Genomic DNA, 19199 nt, shown 5'->3' with positions numbered 1-19199 from the left:
AGAAATACCTTATTTACATAAGTATTCAGAGCCTTTGCTATGAGGCTCAAAATTGAGCTCGGGTGCATCCTGTCTCCATTGATCATCCTTGAGATGTTTCTACAACTTGATTTGAGTCCACCTGTGGTAAATTCAACTGATTGGACATGATTTGGAAAGACACACACCTGTTCATATAAGGTCCTACAGTTGACAGTGCATGTCAGATCAAAAACCAAGCCATGAGGTCAAAGGAATTCTCCGTAGAGCTCCGAGACAGGATTGTGTCAAGGCACAGATCTGGGGAAGGGTACCAAAACATTTCTGCAGCATTGAAGGTCCCCAAGAACACAATGGCCTCCATCATTCTTAAATGGTAGAAGTTTGGAACCACAAAGACTCTTCCTAGAGCTTGCCGCCCTCTTCTTAAATCAGGCCACATACACTGAGATTACATTCCAATAATCTCTCCTTTCCCCTGAAGTGTGTAATCATTCACTGCTATGTACAAGCATTGAGTTGGGGTATGGCTAGACTGAGGGAGTTTCTACCATATATCTTATAACAATCATTTCCATCCAAATTCATGAAGGGAAGGGAACTATTGGGACGCAGCCTGAGTATTTGTTAACTGTACATCTTCCACTATCACTTGTTCACAAGGCCTTCTGGAAAGATTTGAAATGTTTTCACACTCAAAACCGCTTAAATCAAATCAAATTTTATTTGTCACATGCGCCGAATGTAACAAGTGTAGACTTTACCGTGAAATGCTTACTTACAAGCCCTTAACCAACAGCGCAGTTCAAGAAGAAGAAAATATTTACCAAGTAGACTAAAATAAAAAGTAATTATAAAAGTAACACAATAAGAATAACAATAACGAGGCTATATACAGGGGGCACAGGTACCGAGTCAGTGTGCGAGGTTACAGGTTAGTTGAGGTAATCTGTACATGTAGGTGGGGGCAAAGTGACAATGCGCAGGGTAACAAACAAACAGCAAGTGTACAAAAGGGAGGGGTGTCAATGTAATCGCGATCTGGCACCGCATGCCGTGTGGTAGCAGAGAAAACAGTCTATAACTTGGGTGACAGGAGTCTGACAATTTTAATGGGCTTTCCTCTGACACCGCCTATACTATAGGTCCTGGATGGCAGGAAGCTTGGCCCCAGAGATGTACTGGGCCGTTCGCACTACCCTCTGTAGCGCCTTATCTGATCAATTATGTCGCTCTCGCTGCTGGTGATTCTTTGATCCACCTCTACACAGATGACACCATTCTGTATACCTCTGGCCCTTTGTTGGACACTGTGTTAACTAACCTCCAGATGAGCTTCAATGCCATACAACTCTCCTTCCATGGCCTCCAACTGCTCTTAAATGCAAGTAAAACTAAATGCATGCTCTTCAACCGATCGCTGCCCGCACCTGCCCGCCTGTTCTGACTTAGAATATGTGGGCAACTATAAATACCTAGGTGTCTGATTAGACTGTAAACTCTCCTTTCAGACTCACATTAAACATCTCCAATCCAAAATGTAATCTAGAATCGGCTTCCTATTTCGCAACAAAGCACCACTGCGACCTGTATGCTCTCGTTGGCTGGCACTCACTTCATACTCGTCGCCAAACGCACTGGCTCCAGGTCATCTACAAGTCTCTGCTAGGTAAAGCCCTGCCTTATCTCAGCTCACTGGTCACCATAGCAGCACCCACCCGTAGCACATGCTCCAGCAGGTATATCTCACTGGTCACCCCCAAAGCCAATTCTTCCTTTGGCCGCCTCTCCTTCCAGTTCTCTGCTACCAATGACTGGAACGAACTGCAAAAATCTCTGAAGCTGGAGACTCTTACCTCCCTCACTAGCTTTAAGCATCAGCTGTCAGAGCAGCTCACAGATCACTGCACCTGTACATAGCTCATCTGTAAATAGCCCATCCAATCTACCTCGTCCCCGTACTGTATTTATTTCTTTATCTTGCTCCTTTGCACCCCAGTATCTCAACTTGCACATTCATCCTCTGCATATCCTACCATTCCAGTGTTTATTTGCTATATTGTAATTACTTTGCCACCACGGCCTATTTATTGCCTTACATCTCTTTACCTACCTCATTTGCATATGCTGTACATGGATTTTCCTACTGTATTATTGATTGTATGTTTGTTTATTCCATGTGTAACTCTGTGTTGTTGTATGTGTCAAACTGCTTTGCTTTATCTTGGCCAGGTCGCAGTTGCAAATGAGAACTTGTTCTCAACTAGCCTACCTGGTTAAATAAAGGTGAAATAAAAAATAAATAAATTATAGTTTTGTTGGTGATGTGGACACCAAAGAACTTGAAACTCTCGACCCGCTCCACTACAGCCCCGTCGATGGTAATGAGGGCCTGTTAGGCCCGCCTTTTCCTGTAGTCCACGATCAGCTACTTAGTCTTGCTCACATTGAGGGAGAGGTTGTTGTCCTGGCACCACACTGCCAGTTCTCTGACCCCTCCCTATAGAACGTCTCATCGTTGTTGGTGATCATCAGCAAACTTAATGATGGTGTTGAAGTCGTGTTTGGCCATGCAGTCATGGGTGAACAGGGCATACAGAAGGGGACTAAGTACACTCCCCTGAGGGGCCCCAGTGTTAAGGATCAATGTGGCAGACGTGTTGTTGTCTACTCTTACGACATGGGGGCGGCCCGTCAGGAAGTCCAGGATACAGTTGCAGAGGGCGGTGTTTAGTCCCAGAGTCCTTAGCTTAGTGATGAGCTTCGTGGGCACTGGTGTTGAACGGTGAGCTGTAGTCAATGAACAGCATTCTGACATAGGTGTTATTTTTGTCCAGCTAAGAAAGGGCAGTGTGGAGTGCAATTGAGATTGCATCATCTCTGGATCTGTTGGGGCGGTATCTAGGGTGTCCGGGAGGATGCTGTTGATGTGAGCCATGACCAGCCTTTCAAAGCACTTCATGGCTACCGACATGAGTGCCATGGGGCGGTAATAATATAGGCAGATTACCTTTGCTTCCGTGGGCAAAGGGACTATAGTGGTCTGCTTGAAACATGTAGGTATTACAGACTCGGTCAGGGGGAGGTTGATGTCAGTGAAGACACTTGACAGTTGGTCCGCACATGCTTTGAGTACACGTCCTGGTAATCCTTCTGGTCCAGCGGCCTTGTGAATGTTGACCTGTTTAAAGGTTTTGTTCACTTCGGCTACTGAGAGCTTTATCACACAGTCATCCAGAACAGCTGGTGCTCTCGTGCATGCTTCAGTGTTGCTTGCCTCGAAGCGAGCATAAAAGGCATTTAGCTCATCTGGTAGGCTCGCGTCATTGGGCAGCTCGCGTCTGGGTTTCCCTTAGTAGTCTGTAATAGTTTGCAAGCCCTGCCACATCCGACGAGCATCAGAGCCGGTTTAGCTATTTGGCATGGGTCCCCAGTTGGGCCGACCAACCAGTGCTCCCGCACATTGGCTAACCGGGCTATCTGCATTGTGTCCCGCCACCCACCACCCCCCAACCCCTCTTTTATGCTACTGCTACTCTCTGTTTATCATATATGCATAGTCACTTTAACCATATCTACATGTACATACTACCTCAATCAGCCCGACTAACCGGTGCTACTTTTATAGCCTCGCTACTTTTATTGCCTCGCTACTGTTATTTTACACTGTCTTTTTACTGTTGATTTATTTCTTTACTTACCTATTGTTCACCTAATACCTTATTTGCACTATTGGTTAGAGCCTGTAAGTAAGCATTTCACTGTAAACACCTGTTGTATTCGGCGCACGTGACAAATAAACTTTGATTTGATTTGAGTAGGATTCAATCTTAATCCTGTGTTGACGCTTTGCTTGTTTGATGGTTCGTCTGAAAGCAATTGCTGTCTGTGGTAGATCAATCCACTTAATTTTTGCAACTGAAAGAATCTGTATGACCATAACAAGGCCACGGTATATGGAGGGCATATTTAATATATATATATATTTATTTATTTTTGACACTTCATTCAGAGAGTAAGGAAATCAAACAGGCATGTGGGAGAAAGAGTGAGAAGGATGGGATTGAACCCTGGTCTCCGGTGGGGAGTTTTATATGCCACATGCCAGGGAGTATTACCACTTGACCACAACTCTGCCATCTTACCCAGGATCTTGCTGATGTTGGAATTGTGCATGTCGGGGAAGGTCTGCAGGATCTTCCTCCTCTCGTCCTTGGCCCACACCATGAAGGCATTCATGGGTCTCTTAATGTGGGGCTCAGTACTGTTCCTGCCCCTGGTCTCCCTGAAGACCCGGGCCTCTGTAGTGCAGGAGACACCTGTGGGAAGGGAGGGCCATTTCATGACTTACTCAATCACTCACTCGTTTGTGTAAAAAAACTTTTAAGCCACAGAGTACATACATTGCACAGTATGTCTAAGAGCGTGGCTTCCAGACAGTGAGGGAGGGGACAATTGAAAGTGTGTGTGTGTGTGTGTGTGTGTGTGTGCACTTGTGTTTTACAGTAAGGATGGGGTCTGTCTACTCTACACAGAAGAGCATAGAGGCCGCAGAAATAGGTGGTGGACCCCCTGGCTGCGGTCGCCATCAACGACGCTCTGATTATCAGACAGATAACATCTCTGTTTACGGTCCCGTGTTTACAGCTCTGATTTCAAACCACAGCATGATGAATGCTTACCAATCCACCGTGACCTGTAAACACTGGGTGTTTTATAGAAAACAGGTGGGCTTCTGGGCCAGAAAATATTTTAAAAACCTATTCCGTTTTTAACTGCCTTGCTTCTGTTTGCATACTTCGGCAGGGTGGAATTGTCTGAGACACAAACAGTGTTTGGTGGGTTGGAAAGAGGGGGAGAATCTAGAACACCGCTTCGTGTTCCTCGTCGACGTACAGTAAGAAGCCCACTGAACAATTGTGTCGTGTTAAAGGTCCTTAATTTGAAAAACTAAACGGAAGCCCCGTCATTTGGTTTGCTATAAAGTTCAGGGGTTGTGATGGGGGTATTGAACAACTGTAAATATCACAGAGTGGGCCTTATTGGTGCAAGGCAGGGGTTTGTGCCTGGACATTCAAGTGTCCACTTACTGAGGCGATCCGAGGAGAACACAATAAATATTTGGGTCTGGTGAATACCTGTGTGCAGAGCAGACGATCTCTCTGTCTGTGTCTCTGCCGTAGGGAACACAGTTGAAAGAGGCCCCAAAAGTGGCGCTATCTAACCAAGGGCCCAGGGTGAAGGGTCACCGGCATCTATTTAGCCTGAGCAGGATGTGCCCACTTTTGCCTCGAACCCAACCTCTTTTCCTGTCTGTTAAAGATCCGTCTGACCCTCTCTCTTCTCCTCTGGTCTCCTACTATTACTCCTACCATACAGCGGCAATGTACTTCTATACACATTCATATAAACAGGGATGGCAAGCATACACACAGTCATAAACATGAACCAGAACACACTGTACTGTACAGTATGAAACGTACGTAAAAGTATGGAGAACTGAAAGAGATGTGTATGTAGAACTTTCAGGAGATGGACAGAAAGGGAGAAAAATTGATTTCTTTGGACATTTTTTGAAACAAAGAAAGAACATATTATTGAGACATTTTGAAAGAAAGAAGGAACATATTATTGAGACATTTTGAAAGAAAGGCAGGGGGGGGGAAAGAAGAGGAAACTCACCATCAACATCCTCATGTCTGGTGAGGTCAATGACCCTGTGGCCCGTCTTTCCATCATCCTCTCCCAGGTTGCCCAGGTGCTGACTCAAACTCTCAAAGTGCATCCGCTCCTAAAACACAGAGAGGTCAAAGGTCAATAAGGGTTGATTCACACTACGGAGCCGAGCCAAGCGAGCCGAGCTGTTACGGAGCTGACCTGGTTTACGCACGCACCACAGTTGTCGGAACCATGCTGGAAAGAACAATGTGAAAATAAATATCCAAGCCAGCACAGTACAGTTTGGGTCTGCCTAATAGCGTGAAAATGCTATTAAGAGTCCAATTAAGAGGCCTGTAAAGCTCTGGTATAAGGGCTCAGAGAATAACACAATCATCACATCACAGAACACACATTCTCAAAGAAATTCAGCAATTAAGCAAACGTACACAGCAAACAAGTTTCGGTCTTCAATGTGTAGCTGTTTGCATTGTAATTTGGCCGTCTTCGGATCAAAGGTTTTGCTCTTCTTTGTGATCTTAGAGGCGGTCTATATGAGTAGGTTTGTGCTAATGATCGTGTGGCAAACTCGACTCGTATTTTCTCACACACTGCTTTTGGCGAGAGGTAAGAGTTTAAAGACAGCCACTCCAGCTTAGGGGAGGTAGGGGAGGAGGTTTTTGAGAAAAGACCGGATCGAAAAGAAGAAGAGAAGAGAACAGGAGAATAAATGAAGTCAAATAATACAGGAAAAATGAAGAGAGAGCGTGCGCGCGCGAGAGCGGGAAAGACAAAGAATGCCCCCCCCCCCCCCACAAAATGATTTATGGCCACAGAACAAGATAATTCGCCAGATCTATCCAGCGCAGCGCTACCATGTAAGCTGCCACTGACTCGATGCTCCCCACCCATCCTGCCTACTGAGTCTCTGCTTATCCTGCACTGTCCACCCATCCTGCCTACTGAGTCTCTGCTTTTCCTGCACTGTCCACCCATCCTGCCTACTGAGTCTCTGCTTTTCCTGCACTGTCCACCCATCCTGACTACTGAGTCTCTGCTTATCCTGCACTGTCCACCCATCCTGCCTACTGAGTCTCTGCTTATCCTGCACTGTCCACCCATCCTGCCTACTGAGTCTCTGCTTATCCTGCACTGTCCACCCATCCTGACTACTGAGTCTCTGCTTATCCTGCACTGTCCACCCATCCTGCCTACTGAGTCTCTGCTTATCCTGCAGTGTCCACCCATCCTGCCTACTGAGTCTCTGCTTATCCTGCACTGTCCACCCATCCTTCCTACTGAGTCTCTGCTTATCCTGCACTGTCCACCCTTCCTGCCTACTGAGTCTCTGCTTATCCTGCACTGTCCACCCATCCTGCCTACTGAGTCTCTGCTTATTCTGCACTGTCCACCCTTCCTGCCTACTGAGTCTCTGCTTATCCTGCACTGTCCACCATTCCTGCCTACTGAGTCTCTGCTTATCCTGCACTGTCCACACATCCTGCCTACTGAGTCTCTGCTTATCCTGCACTGTCCACCCTTCCTGCCTACTGAGTCTCTGCTTATCCTGCACTGTCCACCCATCCTGCCTCCTGAGTCTCTGCTTATCCTGCACTGTCCACCCTTCCTGCCTACTGAGTCTCTGCTTATCCTGCACTGTCCACCCATCCTGCCTACTGAGTCTCTGCTTATCCTGCACTGTCCACCCATCCTACTTACTGAGTCTATGCTTATCCTGCACTGTCCACCCATCCTGCCTACTGAGTCTCTGCTTATCCTGCACTGTCCACCCATCCTGCCTACTAAGTCTCTGCTTATCCTGCACTGTCCACCCTTCCTGCCTACTGAGTCTCTGCTTATCCTGCACTGTCCACCCATCCTGCCTACTGAGTCTCTGCTTATCCTGCACTGTCCACCCATCCTGCCTACTGAGTCTCTGCTTATCCTGCACTGTCCACCCATCCTGCCTACTGAGTCTCTGCTTATCCTGCACTGTCCACCCATCCTGCCTACTGAGTCTCTGCTTATCCTGCACTGTCCACCCTTCCTGCCTACTGAGTCTCTGCTTATCCTGCACTGTCCACCCATCCTGCCTACTGAGTCTCTGCGTATCCTGCACTGTCCACCCATCCTGCCTACTGAGTCTCTGCTTATCCTGCACTGTCCACCCTTCCTGTCTACTGAGTCTCTGCTTATCCTGCACTGTCCACCCATCCTGCCTACTGAGTCCCTGCTTATCCTGCACTGTCCACCCTTCCTGCCTACTGAGTCTCTGCTTATCCTGCACTGTCCACCCATCCTGCCTACTGAGTCTCTGCTTATTCTGCACTGTCCACCCTTCCTGCCTACTGAGTCTCTGCTTATCCTGCACTGTCCACCATTCCTGCCTACTGAGTCTCTGCTTATCCTGCACTGTCCACACATCCTGCCTACTGAGTCTCTGCTTATCCTGCACTGTCCACCCATCCTGCCTACTGAGTCTCTGCTTATCCTGCACTGTCCACCCATCCTGCCTACTGAGTCTCTGCTTATCCTGCACTGTCCACCCATCCTGCCTACTGAGTCTCTGCTTATCCTGCACTGTCCACCCATCCTGCCTACTGAGTCTCTGTTTATCCTGCACTGTCCACCCTTCCTGTCTACTGAGTCTCTGCTTATCCTGCACTGTCCACCCATCCTGCCTACTGAGTCTCTGCTTATCCTGCACTGTCCACCCTTCCTGTCTACTGAGTCTCTGCTTATCCTGCACTGTCCACCCATCCTGCCTACTGAGTCTCTGCTTATCCTGCACTGTCCACCCATCCTGCCTACTGAGTCTCTGCTTATCCTGCACTGTCCACCCATCCTGCCTACTGAGTCTCTGTTTATCCTGCACTGTCCACCCTTCCTGTCTACTGAGTCTCTGCTTATCCTGCACTGTCCACCCATCCTGCCTACTGAGTCTCTGCTTATCCTGCACTGTCCACCCTTCCTGTCTACTGAGTCTCTGCTTATCCTGCACTGTCCACCCTTCCACCCGCTCCGTCAAATGAGTCTGCCACGCTCCAAAACTGTGGTGGAAAAGACTGTTTTATATATATTTATATAAATAAAACACACACACACAGCGGGGTCTGAAATTGTTGGCACCCTTGATAAAGATGAGGAAAAATGACTGTAAAAAATATATAATTCAAATACTGAGCTATATTGTATGATCAAAAACATTCTATTATTTTGAACTAACACAATTGCTCATAGAAAGAGATTTTGACACCCCTGTTTTAATAATGGCACTGAGCATTTTTCTAAAATGCTTTATAGACCATTCCTCCATACAGAATATTTCCAGATCCTTGACATCCTTTGTCTGGGCGTATGGACGGCCCTCTTCAATTCAAACCGCAGGTTTTCAATGGGATTTCAATTCCGGCGATTTTGTGGTCAATGAATGATTTCTTTGTGTATTTGAATGTGTACTTCGGGTTACTGATCCACTTGTGGCCAAGTTTCAGGCAGAGGCAACGTCCTGGTACTTGGTCAAGTTCATGATGCCGTTGACTTTAACAAGGTCCCCAGGACCAAAAAAAAGCCCAATAACATCAAAGCTCCACCCCCATATTTTACAGCAGGAATGGGGTACTTAGATATCTGTTTATGTACTGTCATTTCAATGCCAAACCCACCACTGGTGTGCATGGCCAAAAAGCTCTACGTCATCCTGGAGTTGGTTAAACGGCATTGGCACTTGGACTGAAACCAGTGCTCTGGTCAGATTACATGGACATTCACCTCAACGGGGCTGTCGTGGAGCGGGTTGAGAGCTTTCAAGTTCCTTGCTGTCCACATCACTAAGGACCTATCATGGTCCAAACCCACCAACATAGTCGTGAAGAGGGCCCGACAATGTCTATTCCCCCTCAGGAGGCTGAAAAAGATTTGGCATGGGACCTCAGATCCTTAAAGAGTTCCACAGCTGCGCCCAATGAGAGCAACTTGACTGGTTGCATCACTGCTTAGTAGAGCGTCCTGCCATCCAGGGCCTCAATGCCAGGCGGTGTCAGAGAGGAAGGCCCGAGAAATTGGCGCATGTGACAAATACAACTTGATTTGAAATAGAGTTCCTTGACCACGCACACCAGTGGTGGGTTTAGTGTCGAAATCAGGACGCACAAGGCGAAAATAACCCCATACCCACTGTAAAAATATGTCGGTGGATCTTTGATGTTATGTGGCTGTTTCTGATTCTACAGGCCCCGGGGCCCTTAACGGCATCATGAACTACCAGGATATTTTTGCCAAAAAACCTTCAACGGGGGATTTTCGAGTCACCTAAAGACCTTATAGGAGACGAATACAGACAATAAAGAGACAATGACTTGTAACGATTTTTTAAAGAGCCAGTCTCTGCCTGCAGAGAAACTGAAGGGGCCAATTTCAATTCCAAGACTCACAGAACACTTGGAAACAGTCTACAGGACTAACTCAAGATCAAATCAGGACTCACCCAAAAGTCCCCCAAAAAGTCATTTGGGACTTAATCTGCACCCGTACGTAGTATGGCAGCAAGCCTACAGTCAGAAGTCCAACGTGCTCGCTCGTAAATGACAACAATGATGAATAATCGACATTAGCTACATTGTTCAAAGCCATAAAAGAACGTTTTAAAAAATATACAATTGTTACTTTATGGGACTGAGGCTTGTCCAACATTCAACTCTTAAAAAAGACACACAGAGCTCCTCTATTGGCTAGGCTCTCATGGGCACATGTTTCAACGGGTTGCTATGGCAGCCCTATAAACACCGCGCCGGCCGAGCAGTTTTATCAGCGTCGTGTTGAGCTCATTACCGCGGCGACACATACGGGCAAACCCTGCTCTCACCGACCCACAAATGTTAACAGCTTCCTCCAGGAGCAGTGAAATCCCTCACTCCTCCTTCTCTCCCTCCTCCCTCACTCTGCCTGTCATCTCTCAACACAGACGCCTTGCCCTGTTGCCCACTGAAACTGAAGGAGCAGTGAAGTAACCCTCCCTCTCTCCTACCCCTCCTCTCCCTTCTCCCTCTGTCCCTCACTATGCCTGTCATCTCTCAACACAGACGCCTTGCCCTGTTGCCCACTGAAACTAAAGGAGCTCATGACCCACCCTATTTAAAAAATAGTACACAGAGTGTTGAATAAATGCAGTGCCCGCCATAATTATTTGGTCAGTGACAATTTTGTTGTTGCTTTAGCTGTACTGTACTCCAGCACTTTGGATTGGAAATGATATAATGACTATGAGGTTAATATGCCAACTGGTAGCTTTCAGTTGAGGGTATTTTCATCCATATCGGTTGAACTATTTCCCCCCACACACAAACACACACACACATTTTAGGGGACCAAAAGTATTGGGACGAATTCAGTTATATTGTCATGTGATTCTTCTGTTGAAGGAGAGGCGGACCAAAACGCAGCGTGGTTATTGTGATACATCTTTAATAAGGATGAAAATAGAACAATATACAGAACCGTGAAAAACCGAAAACAGCCCTATCTGGTGTAACAAAGACAGGAACACTCACCCACAAAACCCAACACAAAACAGGCTACCTAAATATGGTTCTCAATCAGAGCCAATGACTAACACCTGCCTCTGATGGAGAACCATATCAGGCCCAAACACAGAAACAGACAAACAAGACATCCAACATAGAATGCCCACTCAGATCACACCCTGACCAAACAAAACATAGAACATACAAAGCAAACTATGGTCAGTGTGTGACATAAGTATAATATTTGGTCCCATATTCCTAGCACACAATGACTACATCAAGCTTGGGACTCTACAAACTCGTTGGATGCATTTCAGAGCTAAAACAACAACAAAATTGTCACTATCCAAATAATTATGGCGGGCACTGCATTTATAGGCCTTGAATTTTAACATCAACGCTAACGCAAAAGTACTTATACATGACTTAGCTCAAAAAAAACGATGAGACGCGTCTTACCAATGACAACGCGCGCCATCACACCCTGTGCATAGCACGACAGGCAAAAGAGACGGCTGTGTGGTGACTGGCCGGACTTGACTCAAGGCATCCCCATTCTAATGTTCTCCTCAACCTTCCCTCCTTTCCCTGCAGTGTGGCACACTAAAGAGCTGGTGTGACGTAGTTGAGTAGTCCCGACAGCTCATGTCAACTACCGACAGAGTTAAGTGGGTTTAGTGACAGGGGCGTTCAAATAAAGCACTAGTCCTCTCCTGAGTAGGACGCATTAACGCTCTACGCAGGGGCAGCTCGCTTGCTCAAAACTGGCCTAAACTTACTCCACGCACACACACACACACACACCCTCAGTCTCTCTCTCTCACACACACACAGTCTCTCTCTCTCTCACACACACAGTATCACACACACAGTATCACACACACAGTCTCTCTCTCACACACACCTCACACAGTGTCACACACACAGTATCACACACACAGTCTCTCTCTCACACACACTCACACAGTGTCACACACACAGTATCACACACACACACAGTGTCACACACATAGTATCACACACACAGTCTCTCTCTCTCACACACACAGTCTCTCTCTCACACACACACACACACAGTGTCACACACACAGTGTCACACACACAGTCTCTCTCTCATACACACAACACCCACCCACTTACACTCAGTGCTATTTCAGTGTGCTTGCTTGGCAGCCACGGGCCCTGTTGGAAGCAGCATAAGCATAACGCGATACTCCACAAGGCCACTTGCTGGACGGCGCTATAGCGTCTGTGAATAAGGGGAGCTATAATGGCATTATACATTGTGGTGGCGGCCAGCCCCATGCATGCATACAGACACACAGACACAGACACCATCAGCATAGCTTCATATAAAGTTACGCCGCACACTCTCTCCAACCCAAGCTGTGGCATAAGAACCCATTCATCTGTGTGGATACCTCACTCAATCCCTTTATGGCTGAGGTGGATCACGTGTTTGAGTCGTTTCAGACTGTCTAATCTAATGCCCATCTAAAGAATGTCTATAAAAATGTCCCCAAAATAGCAACAAATATTGCTAGAAAATGCTTTTCAAGAAAGCATGACGCTCAGACGGAAATACACGAGTGTAGCATCTCCATTGAATTGTACAGTGGTACCATTTTGCAGAACGGAGGAGGTGAGTCATGAATGGACTAAGACAGATATAATCCTATGAGTGTCTAAAAAGAAAAAGCTCCCTTTTACAGAAAAAGGATACTTTTAAAGCTCAGAAAAGCACGCTCGAGGAACTGTTGTTAGGTAACGAATAACACTGAACTACAAACACTGGCCTGCCCTGTTTTAGAAACAGAAACAATTACTTTGAGGGATTCCAAAGTTTTATTAGAAGGTATGGAGCCATAAAGTAAATAGCTGCATCTCTCGGTTTGTTCTTATAAAGTCGGAAAATATAGTGTTGGTACAAGTGAGAGCGGAACAGAGAAACGCATAAGAAACTCACCTAAAAACCTGTTGTTCACAATCAACCAAGCTTCATTTGATCATGTAAAGGCCCAGTACAGTCAAAAATGTGATTGTCCTGTGTTTTTGACTGGTACTGTATATTTCCACACTATGAGGTTGGAATAATACTGTAAAATTGTAAAAATGATGCTAATGCCCTATTAGTGTAAGAGCTGTTTGGTGGGATGGAGTTTTGGCCTGCCCGGTGACCAATAATATACCATAGTTAATAGACCAATAAGAAAGCGAGTTTCAAACCTCTCTGCCAATAAGAGCTAGATTCTGTTTTTCCCTCCCCACTCAGACCAGTCCCAGACAGTCATAGCTAAATTCTTGCTTGATAATTTCTAAGAAGCCATTTTATTCTTTTTTTTAACCATTTTAATTGAAAACAATCACATTAAGGTACTTAATTGTCACCCAGAAATGTGATATTTGATATTGAGATAAAAAAACGGGTGCATTGGACCTTTTAAGATAATTGATACATTTAGACGTTTCGATTAGGATCATGTAAACCAATCTACAAAAAAAAAACACATTCAAAACACTGATAAATAGCAGAATATTTTTCACCACTTTGAATGTTTTCAACCACTTAATGCGAAACAAACAACTCCCAATCAAAAGCAGATATCCTACTTGAATATGTACATTAAGCTTGGCCTAGTTGGGGCTGTGGGAGAAGGGGTTCAAAGTATGCATCGCTGAAATATTCATGATTCATCTTCGCTTTCCTCCTTCCTGTCTGCCAACATGGGGATCAATCAATCCCTTCGGAAGACGGCAGGATCATTTCCTCTTTTCAAAATGTATTTTCCCTTGCTCCTGTCCCATGATTGACAGATCTGATTGATATTTTTGAAGATATTTTTTAACATTGGGGTCCCCATGGGTGTAGGATTAGGGGGCGGGGGTGGGGGGGCAAGAGGTGCTGCTGGACTCAAACCCCCCCCCCCCTGCTTCACACACATACACACACACAGGCACACACACACAGGCACACACGCGCGCACACTGACGGACACACACACACGGCCCAGCTGCTGGCTGTTCAAAGCAGTCTGGGCTTCTGGGTGGCCATGTGGACATGAACGAAGTTAGGATCTCAAGAGCACTGGCCAGGGATCCAGAGCAACAAAAAAAAGCAGACATTACAATTTCCCCTGTACAGTACATGCATGACTTGAGAGGAGAAAGTGACAGAATGACAGAATTGGGCTTGCCCTGTGTCAATCTGAGAATGGCGTTACAGGTGCGCACGTGAGAAGACAAGTGTACATTGTTCAGGCTTCTGTCTGCATTGTGAAGCTAATAGCGCTAATTAGATAGTAGATAGTGTGTGTGTGTGCGCGTGTGTGTGCGTGTGTGCGTGTGTGCGTGTGTGTGTGTGTGTGCGTCTTTATCGGTGCCGTGACACTGACCTTGCTGCCATTGCTGAAACTCATGCCGCTCAGGGCTGTGAGCTTGGCCTCCAGGCTTTGCTGCTGGTGATGAAGCTGTTCTCTCTGGATCTGCTCCCTCATCTTCCTCGCCTCCTGGATGGCGCTCATCACCGCATCCTGGTCCCCAAACAGTGGCGTGGGGTTCAGGCTAGACAGGATGTCTGTGGGCGGGAAGCATTGAGCCCCTGTCAGTGGTCTGATTGTGACGGACAGAGCAGCAGACCGATCTGAAATCACTGCTGTGCGTGAACTCACAGGAAAAACGTTGGAATCCAAAGGGACACCGACCGTAGCTCCTATTCTTTGAGACATGCGTAGAGAGCTATATAGCTATATGTGCCGCGACTGTCCGAAGGTGAGGTGGAGCTGTTACCGTATCGCTTGTACATATCCGGCTCTTTCAGATGAACACGTGTGCCTAGGGGGTTGAGGCTAGGGGTATATTTTGGGTTAAACAACAGCGTGGGGTGCAAACTTTCCGTTGCCTTCCTTTTCTAACGGGTGGCCAGTCAAAAAAGGTTGAAAAAATAGCACATAGGAAGGAAACACGAATGAAGCGGCTCTAGAAGACCGAGCAAAAGAGTTTCACCGTAATGAGAGGCTTGACATTGGGCTTAATCACAGATAGCATAACGGTTTATGTTACAGGGCAGACAATGATGTTAGGAAGTCTCTTGAAACCAAATAACGTGTGCTGGGTTTCACTGCTTCCGCTAACTGGGTCTTTCAGGGGGGCTAAATACAGGGCTTTAGACTCTCGTAAATAAAAAAATAAAAAAACTGGTCTAATTGGGGTTGAAATCTCGTGATTTGAACTAGCGGAGGATGCTAGGACTGTTTGTGTGCAGCGTGAAGGGGTTTGTGTGCATTTACATGTGTACCTAATGTGAGTGATTGCGCATGCATGTGTGTGTTCCCTGCACCCACCCAGTGAGCCCCTGCCCATGTTGGAGAGGGGGCTGGGGATGCGCCTCTTCCCCATGCTGATGGGCCTGCTCTTGTTGCCAGGGTACAGGCTGTGTGACGGCGAGGATGGGGAGTGGTGGGGCTCGCCAGTCTTGGGTCGGGCTGAGAGATTCAGGGGCTGTGTCGATCCTTCCTCCTGGGGAAGACAGAAGAAAGAGTGGGCACAGAACTAAGCGAAGGCTGAAAAACACACCATGGCCCTGTTACATGGGAAAGTATTTTGACGGTGTTATGAAGGTATTATAACAAACTGCTTTAAGTGAAGACCTGGTGAAAAACTTGGCTGTTGGTTGGAGAGTGTGTATAATGTGTTTTAGAGTGCGAGAGTGCTTTAAGCCTTTTGTGGTGTTCCCCAGGCCACTGTGTTGGGACAGCACATTATTCAGAGGATGAGAAAAATAAGGCTACACAGCTATATTTTCAACCTCAGATTGCTACAGGTCTTTACTCAATTATCCCCCCTCTCAGGTTGTGGCCATTTATAAATACATTTGATCAATTCGATCAAAAATACAGGGCTGTACTGTTCACCACTCCAGCGCTCAAATTGAAAGTCCCTTAACTATCTCATCATCCAGTAGGGTTGAAAAAAAGCCAATGGGACTTTTGTTGTGGTGTCTTATCCTCTCTTTCCTAATCAAAGGTTCATGACCACATCGCCTCACATTGAGTTTGTGAGAAATCCCTGGAAGGGGACGACAACTGGAAAAGAGGAAGCCTCTTGTGTGGTGAAGGATACGCTAACAAACATGGATTTAATTTGAAACCGGTCTTGAGGAGAGGAGAAGGAACGTGATTTGGGAGGCTGGGGGGACGGGTGGGAAGCCAGTGTGGGCTTTAGCGAGAGTGGAAAGGGGTTAGGGAAGGGTGGACGTTCCAAGGCCAGAGTACTACTGTACAGCTGCGGTGAGTTCTGACTCTGGTCTATTGTGATGCTGGTTGCAGCGACCCCACATAGACACATGGCTCCCATTATTGCCTCGTCGAGTCAGGATTACGAGTATGGTCTCGAGCTCGCTCCAGTGAAGAGGTCTGAGCCCATGCCAAGCAGCAGACAGTGCCAATGACTCCATGAGTGTGTGTCTGTGTGTCTCCGTATGAGCGCATACATGTTCACTCCCTTTCACTTGAATCATTGCCGTAGCCAGTGATTCATAGATAACCAAGGTCCAAAACCAAACACACAAAGTCAAGCATAAAGGGACAGCTCACCTTAATGTGAGTGACAGGACTCGATGCTCTCTTCTTACTCTTCAAGGCAGAGGGCGAGAGGGGGCCTGAGGAGTTTTGAGGCTGCGGCAGGGAGGCCATTTTGGCTCCGGGCGAGATCTGCATGCTGGCCAGCTGGGCAGCGTACAGCTGCTACAAAGGGAGGAAATAGGGAAACCGACAAGTGATTAACATCAGCAGCCAGCCCTTAGTCGGACACTTACTTCCCGCCTCCTCTCTTTGTATGACTCAGTGTATCGTTTTCTTATCCCTGCTTGGCAAAGCTCCTGTCTACAATGTGATGTGTGTGTCAGAGCCAACCACACACACACACACACACACATACACACACACACACACACACACACACACACACAATTCTGAGAGAAAACACAGAGCACTTGTCTTTAGTTGATCGGTTTGAAGCTAGAATGAAAAAGATAACGGTGAACATTGTTGGAAGAATATGTTTGTTTACCAAGGTTGGGTTCCAGAGAAAGCACATTTAACTCAAATCATCAACGGTGTATCTACGACGCCAATTCATTCAACTGATGCTTGGAACAGAGGGGCGTGTTGATTCATATCAACGCTTGGATCCAGTTTGAGGTTTTGAGTGTTCCTCAAAACTTCAAGTCAGAGAAATGCTTAAAAGTTAAATGACAGAGTACACATGTATATATATTTCTTACTCTTCACAGAATAACTCTTGAGAATCAACCTCAATTCAGTCCAAGACACTTGGTAAATATATATATTTTTTAAACAATCTAGCAAAGAGAAACACAGAGTCTCTGTCTGAGGTCCAGCAGTCTGAATCAAAGCTCTGACCACTGCCTGAAACCGCTGTCAACCTCCGTCTGAGGACTTGACAACATATCAAAGCCCCAATCCTGCAGGAAAACCACCCAGAAATGTGTTCAGTAAAACTTGGCCTGCCTCACTCTCCTCCCTACCTCCTCCTCTCCCCCCTCCCTCACTCCTCTCCTCCCTACCTCCTCCTCTCCCCCTCCCTCACTCCTCTCCTCCCTACCTCCTCCTCTCCCCCCTCCCTCACTCCTCTCCTCCCCACCTCTAATCTCTCCCTTTCACCACTCTTCTTTAATTTTATGTTCTCTCTCCTTCTCTCATGTATCTTCTCTTCTCCTCTCCCCCCTCCCTCACTCCTCTCCCCCTTCCCCTCCCCACTCTTCGCTCCCCCCACCCCTCTCCTTCCTCTCTCCCCAGTCTCTCATGGCCCCAGTGTTGTGAGATCTAATTTCACTTCAGTATAAACTGCTAGGCCTCCTGGGAGCTCTGAGGTCCGGGAGGAGGGCGGCAGACACACGAGACCCACCGCAGCGGAGCGGAGCGGAGCGGAGCGGAGCGGAGCGGAGGACCGCCGCGCCGTCTTATTCTGGGGTTCAGGCAGTGAGTTGGACGGCCCTCTCCCGATATTAAACACAAACAGAAGGTGCCCTCGCCGCAATGAAACAAAGCCCTGATGTCACACCGCTTATTTTCCTTGGAGCGTACGAGGAGCGCCCGGGCCTCTGGCGATATGAGATCTGCGCAAGAATGTGCTTTGAATGACTGGTGGGGCCTCACACGTCAATCATTAGTGGCCGCAAGCGTTCCTCGCCGCGGTGCGTGGCTGCTGTTCATACGACTGGGGAGGAGAGGAGAGCTGGGATTGAGGTATCGACGCGGAATGTCTCGGAGGCCCATTGCACATGCACAAACACACACACACACTGTCTCGCTCTCTACTAAGCACGAATTATGTATGGGAATGAGTAAGACAGTTAGACACCGGAAGTCTGAGGTATGGGCCTCTATACCCAAGTACACTCACACCCACACAAACTAAAACAGGAATGCTCCGCCCCTTTAAATATGGCTGCCAAAACAACATCAGACAAGAGCTTCACACATACAGTGCATTCGGAAAGTAATTCAGACCCCTTCCCTTTCTCCACATTTTGTTATGTTACAGCCTTATTCGAAAATGAATCAAAAATAAATAAATCCATATCAATTTACACACAATACCCCACAACGACAAAGCGGAAACACCTATTTTTTAACATTTTACACATTTATTACAAATAAAAACAGAAATAGCTTATTTACATAACTATTCAGACCCTTTGCTATGAGACTCGAAACTGAGCTCCGGTGCATCCTGTTTCCATTGGACAACCATCTCTGCAGCACTCCACCAATCAGGCCTTTATGGTAGAGTGGGCAGATGGAAGCCACTCCTCAGTAAAAGCCACATGACAGCCCGCTTGGAGTTTGCCAAAAGGCACCTAAAGACTCTCAGACCATGAGAAACAAGATTCTCTGGTCTGATGAAACCAAGATTGAAGTCTTTGGCCTGAATGTCAAGCGTCACTTCTGGAGGAAACCTGGCACCATCTCTATGGTGAAGCATGGTGGTGGCAGCATCATGCTGTGGGGATGTTTTTAA

At 46.9% G+C, this 19199-nt stretch overlaps 1 protein-coding gene across 6 annotated transcripts in view; it reads right to left on the bottom strand.

Annotated features, from left to right (window-relative positions):
- The window catches only part of LOC110492317 (transcription factor SOX-6), a 155049-nt gene that overhangs the window by 8670 nt on the left and 127180 nt on the right, over window positions 1-19199 (bottom strand). For all 6 annotated transcript variants that reach the window (XM_090203137.1, XM_090203145.1, XM_036951247.2 and 3 more), the window contains 5 exons: window positions 16751-16900; window positions 15500-15674; window positions 14552-14733; window positions 5662-5770; window positions 4125-4298 (listed from right to left, as the gene is read on the bottom strand). In XM_090203137.1, coding sequence (XP_090059263.1) covers window positions 4125-4298; window positions 5662-5770; window positions 14552-14733; window positions 15500-15674; window positions 16751-16900 — 790 coding nt within the window. The remainder of the gene's footprint in view (window positions 1-4124; window positions 4299-5661; window positions 5771-14551; window positions 14734-15499; window positions 15675-16750; window positions 16901-19199) is intronic.

This window comes from Oncorhynchus mykiss, chromosome 2 (genome assembly GCF_057628025.1).
Source record: "Oncorhynchus mykiss isolate SJ-2025 chromosome 2, ASM5762802v1, whole genome shotgun sequence".
Classification (NCBI taxonomy): domain Eukaryota; kingdom Metazoa; phylum Chordata; class Actinopteri; order Salmoniformes; family Salmonidae; genus Oncorhynchus; species Oncorhynchus mykiss.
This window is presented reverse-complemented; position numbering and strand designations above follow the sequence as displayed.